This window comes from Brachycentrus maculatus, unplaced genomic scaffold (assembly GCF_059751285.1).
Source record: "Brachycentrus maculatus isolate JH-2025_06_01 unplaced genomic scaffold, ASM5975128v1 h1tg000121l, whole genome shotgun sequence".
In the NCBI taxonomy this organism is placed as follows: Eukaryota; Metazoa; Arthropoda; class Insecta; order Trichoptera; family Brachycentridae; genus Brachycentrus; species Brachycentrus maculatus.
Genome location: NW_028280874.1, coordinates 1,373,662 through 1,388,150, shown reverse-complemented (window position 1 = coordinate 1,388,150; position 14,489 = coordinate 1,373,662). Strand labels below are relative to the sequence as shown.

The 14,489-nt window shown below is 37.6% G+C and overlaps 3 protein-coding genes across 6 annotated transcripts; 2 read left to right on the top strand and 1 right to left on the bottom strand.

Annotated features, from left to right (window-relative positions):
• The first annotated feature begins 968 nt into the window (after nucleotides 1-968).
• LOC148309570 (pyrimidodiazepine synthase-like) lies at nucleotides 969-5,639 on the top strand. 4 transcript variants are annotated; one of them, XM_088259901.1, is made up of 5 exons: nucleotides 969-1,030; nucleotides 2,135-2,302; nucleotides 2,666-2,823; nucleotides 3,759-4,004; nucleotides 5,333-5,639. In XM_088259901.1, the coding sequence occupies exons 1-5, from the start codon at nucleotides 1,006-1,008 to the stop codon at nucleotides 5,456-5,458; spliced, it is 723 nt and encodes a 240-aa protein (XP_088116027.1). In that variant the 5' UTR covers nucleotides 969-1,005; the 3' UTR covers nucleotides 5,459-5,639. The 4 variants fall into 4 exon arrangements, with proteins under 4 accessions (XP_088116027.1, XP_088116030.1, XP_088116028.1 ...); XM_088259904.1 differs by having other exon boundaries at nucleotides 969-1,189; nucleotides 5,333-5,631; XM_088259902.1 differs by having other exon boundaries at nucleotides 969-1,256; nucleotides 5,333-5,631.
• Nucleotides 5,640-5,746: 107 nt separating this feature from the next.
• Nucleotides 5,747-10,768, bottom strand: dup (chromatin licensing and DNA replication factor double parked). The gene is made up of 3 exons (XM_088259889.1): nucleotides 9,852-10,768; nucleotides 8,294-8,414; nucleotides 5,747-7,275 (listed from the first exon to the last, which is right to left on the bottom strand). Exons 1-3 carry the CDS (start codon nucleotides 10,598-10,600, stop codon nucleotides 6,094-6,096), a joined length of 2,052 nt encoding a protein of 683 aa, XP_088116015.1. The 5' UTR covers nucleotides 10,601-10,768; the 3' UTR covers nucleotides 5,747-6,093.
• An 841-nt stretch (nucleotides 10,769-11,609) lies between these two features.
• LOC148309568 (SRSF protein kinase 3-like) lies at nucleotides 11,610-14,452 on the top strand. Its single transcript, XM_088259960.1, has one exon. It carries the CDS (start codon nucleotides 11,729-11,731, stop codon nucleotides 13,502-13,504), a length of 1,776 nt encoding a protein of 591 aa, XP_088116086.1. The 5' UTR covers nucleotides 11,610-11,728; the 3' UTR covers nucleotides 13,505-14,452.
• Nucleotides 14,453-14,489: the final 37 nt, after the last annotated feature.

Here is a 14,489-nt window from a genome sequence, read left to right as displayed (position 1 = left end):
CATGGTGACTCACTTGTATGAGAAAGTCTAGTTCAATTGCAGTGTGCTAGTGCATTTGTCGCAACATTCACGAGGTATTGTCATTGGACCGCAGCAGGATAACATTTAGAAAGTGCCGACTTGCAGTTTGTTAATTTTTAATTGAAACGTGTTAATTATAGCACAAATATAATATATATCTTGAAATTTCTATTTCCAAATATGTCATTTGTGGTTAGGTAGCCATTACACCAATTCACAAGAACTTTACTAAAGGCCCTTGTGTGTGTGTATGTATGTATATATATATATATATATATATATATATATATATATATATATATATATATATATATATATATATATATATATATATATATATATATATATATATATATATATATAATGTTTTAATACTAGGGGTAACCAAATAAAGACTTAATGGCGTTTCTGTAAACAAAAGAAACAACATATAAAGTCCTTATTTCATATTTTCTATCAATATTAAATCTAATAATTGCCCGGGATTGTATCTGACTTGGGACAGCCCTGATCTAAGGGTCTTTACACACATTATTTAAAAAATAGCCTTTCAAATTATATTTTATTACGACAATACAAATTAAATAAACTCCAATTATTAGACACAAAAATTACAAAATACCGTAAATTGTGCAAAGGAATACTTTCTAAAATATTTATTTTACGGTGTAGTGAATCTAGTATCACCACTTCTCCAATCTTCCTGATGGTTATCATCCAATTTTTCAGCATAAACAAAAATAAATGTAATCATAATCTCGATCTTTGATAAAGATAAATAAAAATGGATTTTGATAACAATTATATAATTTGTTTATGTTCGACAAGCGCGTCGAATTCTGTTATGTTGCCCAAGAAGGAAAATATAAAAAGGTTCGATTCAGTTCGTAATACGTACAAATACTTATCAGTCTGAACAAGTATAATCCGTGGTTTATGGTGGGTTTATACCCGTTTGAAACGTAGCTGCAGCCGGTCGTAAAAATGAGTGTTCGCCATCTTCGAAAAGGTAATCTAGTAAACTTTTACTAATAATTTATAATAATGTGGATATGTATAATACGACTTCTTTACGATTTAAGTTGTAAAGACATGTCAATTTGACAATACGCGAGATGTGATGACAGGAGCTGTCAGATCTAATTCGGAATCAAAAATATATACATAGGTATATGTAATTCGTATTGGAATATCTTTACTCAAGAAAAATGTAATTTAGTATTTGCTCGAATTTGGTAAATGTTGTTTTAATTTCTAAAAGCTTATATTGATTCTAATTATCTTTCAATAATCCTACTTGAATGTTAATGGAACCGGTTTGCTAATCAATAACTAATCGTGATATGTCCGGACCATGTATTGCCAAATTACGGGTCGCTTGAAAGCTCAATGCGTGTTTTTGTGCAGTTTGCGAGCTATAATCATATTTCCGAAGAACGTTAACATTAATTTACCGGTATTTATTGCTACCCGGTAAGTCAGTGTAACATTGAACATCTTATAAATTCTAATAAAAAAATATAGGTTTAATATTAATAGTAATTCAATTTTATGAGCTAATTTAAGCGAGACAATTCAGAGTTAGCTGTACAGCTAATTATAATTATAGTTGTGAGAAATTTAATCTCCAAAAATAAGTACCTACTTATCGGTCTAGTTTGTAAATTCACCACACTTTGTACATTTGATAAATTTACTTTTGTCAACAATATTCTAATGAATTTGCTGCCTTACAATCAAAATTTATATGTTAAATTAAATGTAAATTTAAAAAAATGTAAATAAATATCCCTTTAAAAGAAGACCATAATACGTGTTTATCAAGATGTTAGATAAGTTGCTTATCTTATTAAAAGTATCTATATTCTATCTAACCCTCACATCACTTTCCACAGGGTAAGCAGAGGCAGGGACAAAAGATTTTAGATATTTTTCGCCTCTTCCACATTCATTTAACACCTCTATAAAAGTTTATTTTTTTCTATTTTTTTTCAAACATGAAAAAACAGATTACAATGTCTAATTTGTGTCAATACATTTTCTCTGTATAGTTTAAAAATTTACCCTACATTAATTTTTATCACCTAAATGACTATTTTTGTTTAAAACACAGGTTCAGCATTGCCTCCCTTCAATGGCATTCTCCGCGTGTACAGTATGCGCTTTTGTCCGTACGCCCAGCGAACTATTCTCGTGCTAAATGCGAAAAAGATCCCTTATGAAGTTGTCAACGTCAACCTTACTGAGAAACCGGAATGGCTGTCTTCAAAAAGTCCACCTGGTAAATTATGTCATAGATACATTTACTTTAGTATTTACTTAATTTTTTGTTATTATGGTAATAGATTATAATATTATTTTTTGTACAAAATTTGATCTTCACAGCATTGGCAGCAGTAGTACTGAGTTACCTTAGTTTCATGCTACTTAAGATTATTTTCAAACCTCTAAATGAAGGAGTTTGTTTACTGTGCTTAGTACGATAATACTATACTCTGATGGATTTCTTATACTTATTGTTCCATAATCAATCTACATTATTGATAATTTTCTCCTCAAATTCTCTCATCCCTTCCCTTCTTATCTATTTTAACAGACTCCATCACTCGGGTGTAAGATCTATCCTAAACTTTATCTATTCTAGGAACGGTCCCGGCACTTGAAATAGAAGACAACGTAACAATCCATGAAAGTTTGATAACAGCCGAATACATTGATGAGAAATATCCAACTCCACAACTCGCATCATCAGATCCTCTGAGGAAAGCTCAGGACAAGTTGATTGTAGAGAATTTCAACTCTGTAAGTTATTTAAAATTTTATATCACTTATTGTGCATCAGAGAAACTTTCTACCCAAAGATTAGTCTAGTATATACATATATTAAATATAAAAATCAAACACTGATTTTTAGAGTCTACTAAATTGTATTTTATTATTAAAAAGACAAAAATAATATTTGTGACAATTATTTCACTAACTTATACTTACTATCTTCAAAATGCCATATCAAGGCGAAAGAATTTTCACAATTTTTTTGTGTACCTAGTACACATTGCTTCTAATAACCATGTCTCTATAAATATAATAAATTCAAGGCTAAGATTTTAGGTGTTCCTCCATAACATATTTACGCATTGATTTATAAAATAATATTAATAATAATCAGAATTTATCGGGTACATCGGAGGTATTTTGTGAATATCGGAAACAAATTCGCGCATAAACAGCGCGTGAAGAGTATACGGGAACTGCGACACTATATTCGCATCTCACTCTTCATACTTACACTGTGCAAGCGTGAGGAGCTCAAAGCTCAATGTTCTCTGGCTAGCTAGCGAGTTAGCGCCAGTGGCTCTTGAGCTTTCGACCAAAGTGGACTTATGCTTGTTCCGTGAGCGTTGCCAGACGGTTTTTTAATGTATTCAGCAAATAAATCTAAATTATTATAATTTTTTACTTCATTTATAATTAGTAAGGGGATTAACTATGAATGTCCGTATTTTTCCGATTTAAAATTGCAAATTTTTTATTGTGTAGTGACTACTCAACACCGGGACGCGCATTTTATTTTAGCACCGAAAGGGAAAGGTTGATTATGAAATACAATTCAGTTGACTCTAAGAATCAGTGTTTGATTTTAATAGTTAATATTTAAATTAAAACGGAGTACTACAAATTAAACTCAAAATCTATAAATAAATTAGTCTAGTAATTAGACAGTTTAATTTTCCCAGGTAATATCGTCTTTTTACAAAGGCTTGATGAATAAGAAAGATGTGGATGAGGCTCTGGTGTCCAAGTTCTTCCAAGGACTAGAAGGCTTGCAGCGCGAGGTGACCAAGCGCGGGACCGCCTTCCTGTCGGGCAGTTCTCCTGGGATGGTGGACTACATGATCTGGCCGTGGTTTGAGAGATTGGGGCTGTTGACTAAATTCAGCGACAAACGTTTCGCCATCGATAAGTCAAAGTTCAATGCGCTTGTAAGTACATTTTTATTTTGAAACCCACACAATCGTATGTGCAGTAAATCTCACAACACCAACACTGAAACTCCACATATCGCTCACCCTTTCAAGAACGTCATAAATCAAAAAACTTGATTTTTCACGAGAACGTTTTTAAAGTTTAATAATATTATACAATGTATTAAAAATAAATATCAAGCCACTTATTGAAATTTTTACTGTGCAACAGATTTTTTTAGGTAAAACCTGAAGGTTTTTTCTCTATTTAAAAAATATTTAAAAAAATAATTAAACAATACATTTTCTTCAAAATGCAAAAACAACACTTTCTGCCCTGTAGCGGGTAAATATTAAGTTAAAAATATGCCTCTTTTCCTGGGATATAGTACATTTTCTGGGCATTCCGAAAGCATGCACAACTAAAAATTTACGATTTTTGATTTATGACGTTCTTGAAAGGAGTGAGCGATATCTCAATATACACATTTCCCTTATAAATTAATGGAAAAACCAGACAGAAAAGGAATGTGAGGACAACATGACAATAAAAATCCTAAACCATTTTCTACATTTTTTCCTCACTCATACATATTATAAATAATCCTGTCTATGAAAATTAACCTGTCTGGGAGTGAGTTTCTGCAGACAAAACTGTGTCTGGGGAGTGAATTTGTTATTTTGAATATTGAAAGCATTAACTTTGTGGATCAAAGTGATATGTATATTATTTTGAGAAATTAAGACTTTTTTTTATCCGCTCACATTTTTATTAACAACCAACTAGTTTTGGCAACAACCTGTTGCCCTCTTCAGGGTTTCAGTTATAAAATAAACCCTGAAGAGGGCAACAGATTGTTGCCGAAACTAGTTGGTTGTTAATAGAATTGTGAGTGGATCAAAAAACAAAGTCTTTTTATTTCTCAAAATAATGAAGTGAATTTGTTTTTCAATTATTTATTTCTTTTTATAATTTTTTATCAGTCAATACTACAAGCAACTATTTTCTTGAATAAAAAATATATTAAACCTGTTAACATGTTTTATATCTTTTCTTTGAAGCCTCAATACAATGACATCACACAAACTTTGTTGAGTAAAACAGAAAAATAATCTGAATTATGGTCTTAGTGTTTAAATACAATCATAGATGGCAGTACAAGTGACATTTTAGAAATAAATGTCACTGGGCTTTACTACCCATACTCCTTTGAGGAAAGTTTTGCTTGGATAACCATGTACGGCCATTCTTCCAGACAGGTTGATAAGTATCGACTGTAATGGGGAATTTGTTTTATTCCTGAAATTACATTTCTTCAAGACATGTGTAAAACGTATGATTTTAGTATTGCTGGATTGAAGCCATGAAACAAGACCCTGCTGTTAAGGATCATTACTTGGACGAGAACACGCACGCTAAATATTTGGAAGGGAGGCTGTCTGGACAAGTTGACTATGATTTTCTTGTGTAATTATTTATTTAAAGAAGCAAATTGGGCACAAATATATTTTGTATAATGTTTAAGATGTTTGAAATATATGTACTTATAATATTTAAGTATAACATTTTGTAAACTTTTTTTATTATTGGTAAGCAAAATAAAGTATGTGCAAAACTTGAATATAAAATCATGGATCTTTTGAAAAACATAAGTGATTTTGTGTCAAATTCTTCCTGTCCTTCAAACCACCTCACAGCAGCTCCTAAGCACCAAAATGCCGTATCACACACCTTGGAGAAAACGGGTATTAAAAAAAGGTTTTTTTATTTATTTGAAAAAGTAGTTTATTGAGAACACACAATGTATAAAGAAGATCCAAATCAAATAATAAAACTATATTGCATCAAAGAAAGATTTCATAAATTTTTAATGCATTCTCAAACAATGTAGAATTACATATTTATAATCGCACTTCAGTCTTATAAGAATTTTTATAGGAAAAAAACAATGTTACGAAAAATAAGGCACTCTTACAAATTGAATACATAATTATTGCTTGTCAACCGAAAACATTGTTTAAAAAAAAACTAACATTGATTATAAATAAAATTCAGAGAAATGTGTTTAGTAAACACAAAGCCTAACCTACAACAATGTATTTACCATTACACCGAGTTTTTATTGGCCAAATCTCCAAGTCGACTCATAATCTTACTCATATCCGCGTCTTTCGCTAATTTAAGGAACTCGGTTTTTCTGAACTCGTAAAATGTTAACCAACCGGGAAGTTCTTTACTCAGTAAGCGCACGTGTCTTGTGAGGTCTTCGTTGGACATCTTCACTTTGAAACTGTTATCCAGTCTCGAAATTAAGGTTTCAAAAGGTAAAACACTCTTTCGTTCTGTGACAAACAAGTTCCGCACCAAACGAGCCAGGTCCGGCAGTCTCTGGTACATCATACTGTCTCTCTCCTGCGCGGGAGATCTGGTCATGGATTCCAGAGCTTTAGCAGCTTGTTTCGCCCTTATCTTCTCTAGCAGAGCCTTTGGAATTCCTTTGAAAGCCGGATTAGTGAGAGCATTATCGGAGGGATTCGTTTCTTTAGGTTTTTCACTCGAAACGGACGGTTCGGAACCGTCGGCTTTTAAACCTGTAACTTTTTGTTCCTCAGTCGTCAGACCTCTCGCTTTTGCCTCGGCTAATCTCATCAACGCTTTCTCCATCTTTGTATTACAGTTAAATTGTTCCCTAAAGTGAGTCAGCACATCCTGCGCCGTGGAGAATTTCTCGACATTTGGAGCCTCCGGAAGCAATTCCTCTTCAATGTCGGGTATTTTCTCGATTTCAAACTCTGGATGCCACCGTTTCAATTTGTCTTTAGAGATATCCAGCGGGGGGTCTAGAGATGTGAGAAACACGGAGTGGTGATCTTTGACTCTCTCGATCAGAAAATTATAGAAATTACGTTGGCGTTGGAGGATGATCGCCGGAGTCATGGTGCATGTGAGAGATCCGCCAGAATTAAGTACATTTGGCTTCATAACTAACTCGTACTCGTCTTTACGAGCGGTCGCTCCGAAGTTCTTCACCTTTTCCCGAGAAAATGAATACATTTGCGGAGCCAAGGCCTTTATTTGGGCGATGTGTTTTTCTGTGATGTTTCTCCTGAGCATTTCTTGCACGGCGTGTTTCACTTTAGAGAAGGTGATGCTCTCCTTCCTGTTGAACAACATGGAGCAAACTTGTTCGATTCCTTTGAACACCTCTGCCAACCAGCGGTAGTGGTGGGGGAGGGTCAAGGCGGGGGTGGGGGTGGCGAGGGAGGCCAAACGTTCGTAAGCCGGAATCTGAAACGCGATATTCACAATTTTCAGATATATATATATATATATATATATATATATATATACTATTCAACAAATTCATTCTTAAGGTGGAGACTGACCGGAGCATTTCGTCATAACATAACGTCGTAACATCGTTCACGGCGAGCATCAGCGAGCATCCAAAACTATGGATGGAGCGCTCTGCTCGCTGTACTGACGTTAAGAACAAAATGCTCCGGTCAGTCTTTATCCTTAGATTTACGGTTTGTACTGACATTTCTTGGTGAAACTGCATTTTACATAATAAAACAACAACTGAGTATGTAGTTTTTTTTCCACATGAATTAATGTGGGAAAAACTATAGTTGATATTTTATTCTATAAATTCATTCTTCATATAATATGTCAATATCAGATTTGAAAAAATAAATATCATAAAAGAGTAAAAGTATTATTGTGTAATATTGACTCATTACCTAGAAGGAAAAAAAATAACAGCAACTACATTTGTACCCCTAAATATAATTAAGCCTCATGCGAGACCTTCCTGAAGTTCTTTCAAAATTATTGTTATTAAAAATACAAATAAATTAGCTTCTGCGACCTGTAAAAGCTCCTCACTGGATATTTTCAAACTTATTTTTGACAATTTGTGTTCTAAAAGGTTTTTTAAAAAATCTATAAAACTATGTACATTTGAAAAGAGTAGCGTCCAACAGAGAACTGTGGAAGTCCAAGTGGTAGGCCTTTGTTCAATACTGGACACAAGAAGAAGGCTGAGTAAGTATGTTTATATAATGCCTCTAATGTGACACAAACACAGTGCTTCATAAAGCGACAATCTGAAGTCTGGCGAAACTAAATGAATTGAAAAATTGTAATAAAAGTAAAAATATTTAAACTGTTACAATCTAATAAACAATTGTAAAATATTCATGGTGTCCCCGCACTAAGAGGTAACACTGATACATAGGATGTCTATTAAATGTGAGTCGAGATTATAAAATTTATACGCGAAATGGTTGAAATAAAACCTTACCTTCAGAGGGCTTTTCACAGGACTGAGTCCAATCTTTCGGGGAGACATGAGCACCTCTTTCACGGGGGAAGTCAAGGGGCTTCCCGGCTGCTTCTGCTTCATGGGGGATTGCTTTACGGGGCTGAAAGTAAGTTCCACAAACGATCATGGATATGACTGTAGCTATTATTTATTAGAGTGAAAAAATATATACATTTTTAATTCTAACATTTATTCAATATTGACCCTGGGATGGTACCCGAAGCGGAGGGCTGATCACCCTTCCTTCATGTTTTAACGATCAAGATAACACTGCTTTTATATGATGCAGTACCCTATGCACCATCGGGTGCGGATGAGGGTTTGTCTATTATTATCTATTGGAAAATGTCCTTTTCCAATGGCATCATTCAATATTGCCTATCGTAGATTCTCATCAACATTTCAGATTCCATTCTAAAAAATTTAGTTTATGATAAAAAGGTTTAATTTTCCTATTTGCATATGGAAACAAAATTCAAAATCTTTAAAATGAATACCAAAATAATAACATCGCACTTTTTTGTGATTTCTTAAAATTACATAATTCTATTTCTATATTTTAATTCTAATCATATATCGCTCACTCCTTTCAACAACGTCATATATCAAAATTTGTCGATTTTCAGTTGTGCATGTTTTCGGAATGCCCAGAAAATGTACTATATCCCAGCAAAAGCGGCATATTTTTAACTTAATATTTATTCGCTACAGGGCAGAAAGTGTTGTTTTTGCATTTTTAAGAAAAGGTATTGTTTAATTGTTTTTTTAAATAAACTAAATATTTTTCAAATGGAGAAAAACTCTTCAGGTTTTACCTAAAAAGATTTGTTGCACAGTAAAAAGTTTAGTAAGTGTATATTATATTATATTAAGTATATTTTTAAACTTTAAAAACGTTCTCCTGAAAAATGAAGTTTTTTGATTTATGACGTTCTTGAAAGGAGTGAGCGATATGTATACGTGATATTTCTTTTGTCACAAATTCTTACTGATGATAAATACTCGTATAAATTTTTTTTTTTGTTAAATGAGTTTATCGTAAATGAAATTTCATTGATATTCATGGCTGCTATTTCAAATCTATCATTTTTACACTCAAACTAGCTGTATCCGTAGTAGTGTTTTATTTACAACATTATGAGTGTGTCCAAGTAAATCTGGATTTCTCCAATTATAGGAGTTATTTTTCATATTATTTTTTGACATTTCAACATAGATGAATAAGAATATAGAAGTCTGGGTATTTACGAGCGGTATGAGTGAGCGATATATGATCTAATACAATATTTAATGTATCATTTGTTGAATTGAAACACTCAAATTAATAATCACAAATCAATAAAAAAAACAGTTACTGCTAACATTGGTTGTTCCCATTTATTTCATTTCTACTTTTTTTACTGGAATTTTTTTTTGTAATTGTTTTAATTTTTATGTCTGAATAAAGAGGTTGACATGTGCGATTTTGCACCGAGGTCTTCCATATATTATATATATTTTTGTAGACATACTTTTTAAATGGTGGAAAATTACATACCTAACTGGAATTAAAAGCTCGATGGACTTAAACCCTTTGAGAGATGAAACTTCAGAAGTGGAAGTGGTGGAAGTGGTGTTAGTGACCTTGTTCAACTCGCTCAATCTGTCGAATCCTTTGTTCAATCGTGAAATGGAGTTCCTCAACTCGTTAATGCGGGAACTTTTAGAAATGCACATCTTAATATTACCCAGAGATAATTCTTTCCGAGCCGAGGCCTCATTAACTTTAGCTTCACTCTCGTTCTTTGTCTCGGGTCGAGAAGCATCTTGCAAGTCAGTCGCCTTCGTCAGGTATGAAGTAATGTCCCCATCGCATTTGGCTCTCTTTTTGGGGGAAAGAGCCCCCTTTTTAATGAACTTAACATGCTTCACGGGGGCTGATGAAGATTCAATGCGAGGAGAACTTTCTCTAGACCCACGCCCATTACCGCAAGATCCGACGCTAACACTATCGAACGATAGCTTAACAACGGCTTTTCCTTTCGACTTGGCAACTTTATCTTCACCAGACTTTTCGGCCAACGAAGAATCCTTCTTATTTGAAAGTAATTTAACTGTCTTTTGCGTTGTATTACAACCGTTCGGCGTCAATAATCCAGCAAGCTCTGATCTTTCTTCTGGCAATTGTCGAGTATGGTCCAAAATACGTATCTTACTGCTCGTCGTGTATGATTCATCTACTCCCGCTTTCCTTTTCAGAGTGTCTTTTCGCTGCCGTAAGTAAAAATCCATCGACTGCTGAGACATCTTCGGAAATAGATAATGAAATTGGTGTTAATAAAACTGCCCCGATGATTTAAAAATACTTATTTTATGCTTTTCTAAAATGATGCCACCACTGATATAAAAATTATTTACAACTCGCTACTTTTTGACAGTTAGACAGCGGACAGAGAAATTCCCTCCAAATAAATCGGTTATACCAACAATCCAAATGATATTAATGCCAACCGTTCAAACAAATATCCATGAAGTAAATAACGTTCTTCAGTGTTACTTCATTGCTGCCAACAAAAAACATACTTTATTTTGGTACGTTCCTACTCAAAGGTACCAAAACAATTATTATTTTGTTTTGCCTACCTCCAAAAAATTTCAGTGTAGGTTTTCTTATTTTAGAATTTTGAATGCTTGGTTTCCGAAAAAAATAAGCCTTTATACCTATCACCCGATCCTTTTTTTGAGCCAAAATTTTTTTGTTTGTGTAATTTTTTAATGCGATTCATGCATTTGTAATTCCAAAAGAGGAAAATCTAGTTCAAGCAGGTGCGTTCGTCACTTGTTTTTCTGAACCTGGATCATATGTTCTTTGGGTGCCCGTGAAACGATGGGTTACCAATGTTCCGGTCAGATCTTTCTAGTATTATAGCCGGCTGTCGCATAACTTGAAAACGCGCCTGTTACGTGACCTGTTACGTAGGCCTTTTTTAAAACAAAAAAGGTCCCGGAACTCACTTCACGTCAAGCATTTTTCCATTTTTTTATTTAAATATTATTTAAACATTCATTACAATACCATGTTTTCTAATTTTGACGAATTATACAAATACAGATTATAAATATCGTTTCTTCTAATTGATTTTGAAAATTAAAAAAATATCACCCGTGAAAAACGGTGCCGGAAAGTCGTTCCACCGCGTTACATGAAAAAAAAAGCCCTGTTTACGAGGATATGGGGTATCGAGTAAGTACTTGCGTAGTAAAAAATCCCCAGATGGTTTAGAAATGACATGTAGTCGTCATTTTTCTGGTAACATTATTCCGAGAGCGCTTTTTGTCTTGCGACCGGCCGCCATACTCAAACAAAAGCACTGCAATGAAAAGATAAATTCTAATTACCCGTTACATTAGGAGAAGTTATTAATACCTACATAAATGAGTTCCAAATCAGATGTAAATAGAAGAGTGCTCGCCATTCAGGCGAAAAAGAAGCGACATAAGCTAGGAAAGAAGAAAGTCAAAAGCGATCAGCACGGTGGCGGAACTCAAGGAAACGGGGTGCGCGACAACCGTAACCAGACGCGCCTAGAGCCGAGTCACAGCTCTTCCAACGAGACGATAGAGGACGAGGATGACCCGTCGGCGAGCGAGGACGAGGAGCAGGAAGACAGCGCGGATTATTGCAAGGGAGGGTACCACCCCGTGAAGATCGGCGACCTGTTCCTGTCGCGGTATCGGGTCACCCGCAAGCTGGGCTGGGGGCACTTCTCCACCGTGTGGTTGTGTTGGGACCTCGTGGACAAGCGATTCGTGGCGCTGAAGGTCGTCAAGTCCGCGCCCCACTTTACCGAAACCGCGTTAGACGAAATCAAAATATTGAAAGCCGTACGCGAAAGTGATCCGACCGACTCGAAAAGAAATAAAACTGTTCAAATGCTTAACGATTTTAAAATTACGGGGGTAAACGGAACGCACGTCTGCATGGTGTTCGAAGTTCTGGGTCATCACCTGTTGAAGTTAATTCTGAAGTCCAACTACAGAGGAATTCCCCGATCCAATGTGAAGACAATAATCAAGCAAGTACTAGAAGGTCTCGACTATCTGCACACCAAGTGCAAGATCATCCACACGGACATAAAGCCCGAGAACGTGCTGGTGTGCGTGAGCGAGACGTACATCCGCAAGCTGGCCACCGAGGCCATGCAGCTGCACATCATGGGGCTGCGGCTCCCCATCTCCCTCGTCAGCACCGCGCCCAAGGAGTACCAGGAGCAGGCCATCAACGCCAAGATGAGCAAAAACAAGAAGAAGAAACTCAAGAAGAAGGCCAAGAGACACTCGCAGCTGCTCAAGAAGCAGATGGAGCAGATCGAGGAGATGGAGGAGCAGCGCACCGTCAAGTCGGAGAACAGCGAGTCGGCCCCCATGTCGCAGGACAACGACACGTCGCCGCCTTCGCTGCTGACCAGCCGCGACACGGACAAGGAGAGCGGGCTCACGCTCAACGGGCGCGAGAGCCCCGAGTCGGCGGGCGAGGAGGCGGGCGAGGCGGGCGAGGAGCCGCCGCCGCTGCCCGAGGACGGGGGCGGCGAGGGCGAGGGCGGCGGCGGCGGCGCTGAGGCCGAGGACGACGCGCCCGGCGGGCTGCCCGCCTTCCCCGAGCCCGAGGGGCCGGCCGAGCGCGAGCCCGACCCGGCGGTGGACGCGTGCGACGTGGAGGTGAAGATCGCCGATCTGGGCAACGCGTGCTGGGTGTTCAAGCACTTCACGGAGGACATCCAGACGCGGCAGTACCGCTCGCTGGAGGTGCTGCTGGGCGCGGGGTACGGCACGTCGGCCGACATCTGGAGCACGGCGTGCATGGCCTTCGAGCTGGCCACGGGCGACTACCTGTTCGAGCCGCACTCGGGTGACGGCTACAGCCGCGACGAGGACCACCTGGCGCACATCATCGAGCTGCTGGGCGACATCCCCAAGCGCATCGCCGCCTCGGGCAAGCACTCCAAGGTGTTCTTCAACAAGAAGGGCGAGCTGCGCAACATCACGGGCCTCAAGCCCTGGGGGCTGGAGGCGGTGCTCACGGAGAAGTACGAGTGGAACATGCAGGAGGCCGAGGCCTTCGCGGACTTCCTCAAGCCCATGCTGGACTTCGACCCCAACCGCCGCGCGTCGGCCGCCGAGTGCCTGCTGCACCCGTGGCTGGCGCGCTGATCCCCCCCCGGTCGCGGCGGATAACTCCAAATTCCTCGTTTTTGTAACCTAAATTGTAGCTTGGAAATGTTGGAAATGGCCTTACCTCGTTTGCGAATCACCTTCCGTTAATTCACGCCTCGCTTTCACCTCTGTAGCAGTATGATTTGTGCGCATCGCGGCCCCGACGGTCGACTGATGTTTCTTTGTTTCTGTGATGTAATCATGACACGCGAACCGTTACTACCCAAGCTGGGATCTGGTCCCTGGAACCTGTTATGTTTGCGCAGTAGAGTGTAGATGCGGGAGCCCGTCCCGAGTACTTAGCGATTGTATATATACTTTTATTTATAGGACACTACTAATATCGACAGTTTTTAATATCTCACGCGATAAGAATCTATTATACAATTGGAAGGGACCGGATGGATAGAATCCCGGTCCGTTGTACAGTTAGCGTTATAGAACATTGTGATGTGTAATGAAATTATAGACAATATAGATCATTGTCCAATTTATATGAAACAAATCAATTTGTAGTGCGTATCCACTCTCGGAGTCCACGGTCTGCACCCAGAGCATGTGACAGCATTCCCGCAAGACTATCTCATACCACTTAGTCCCGAACAGTATTTGGTAATCCTCCCCGGAGACTGCCTTTTGTACAAGAAGTGATATTACAGCGTCGAGCGCACGGCCCCGCCCAGCGGAGGCAGTGCCCCTCGACGGCTATATACTAAATTTTAGGACCCACTAACAGCAACTTGACAACTTTGTATTTAAATATACCCAATTGCGAGTTTACATGAATAAATATTATTAAACAAACTCTTTCTTTTATCAGTACCCCGACTAGTGTTATCTACTCTCTGCAGAGTATCTTGTGGATGGATGCTAGTTTCAAAAACCCCCAGAATAGTTCACTCAGTGAGTAATTTCTTTCCCATATCAGTGTTATTAAGAAAAACAAGTGTATTTTCACTAAAATATGATTAACATTACATTC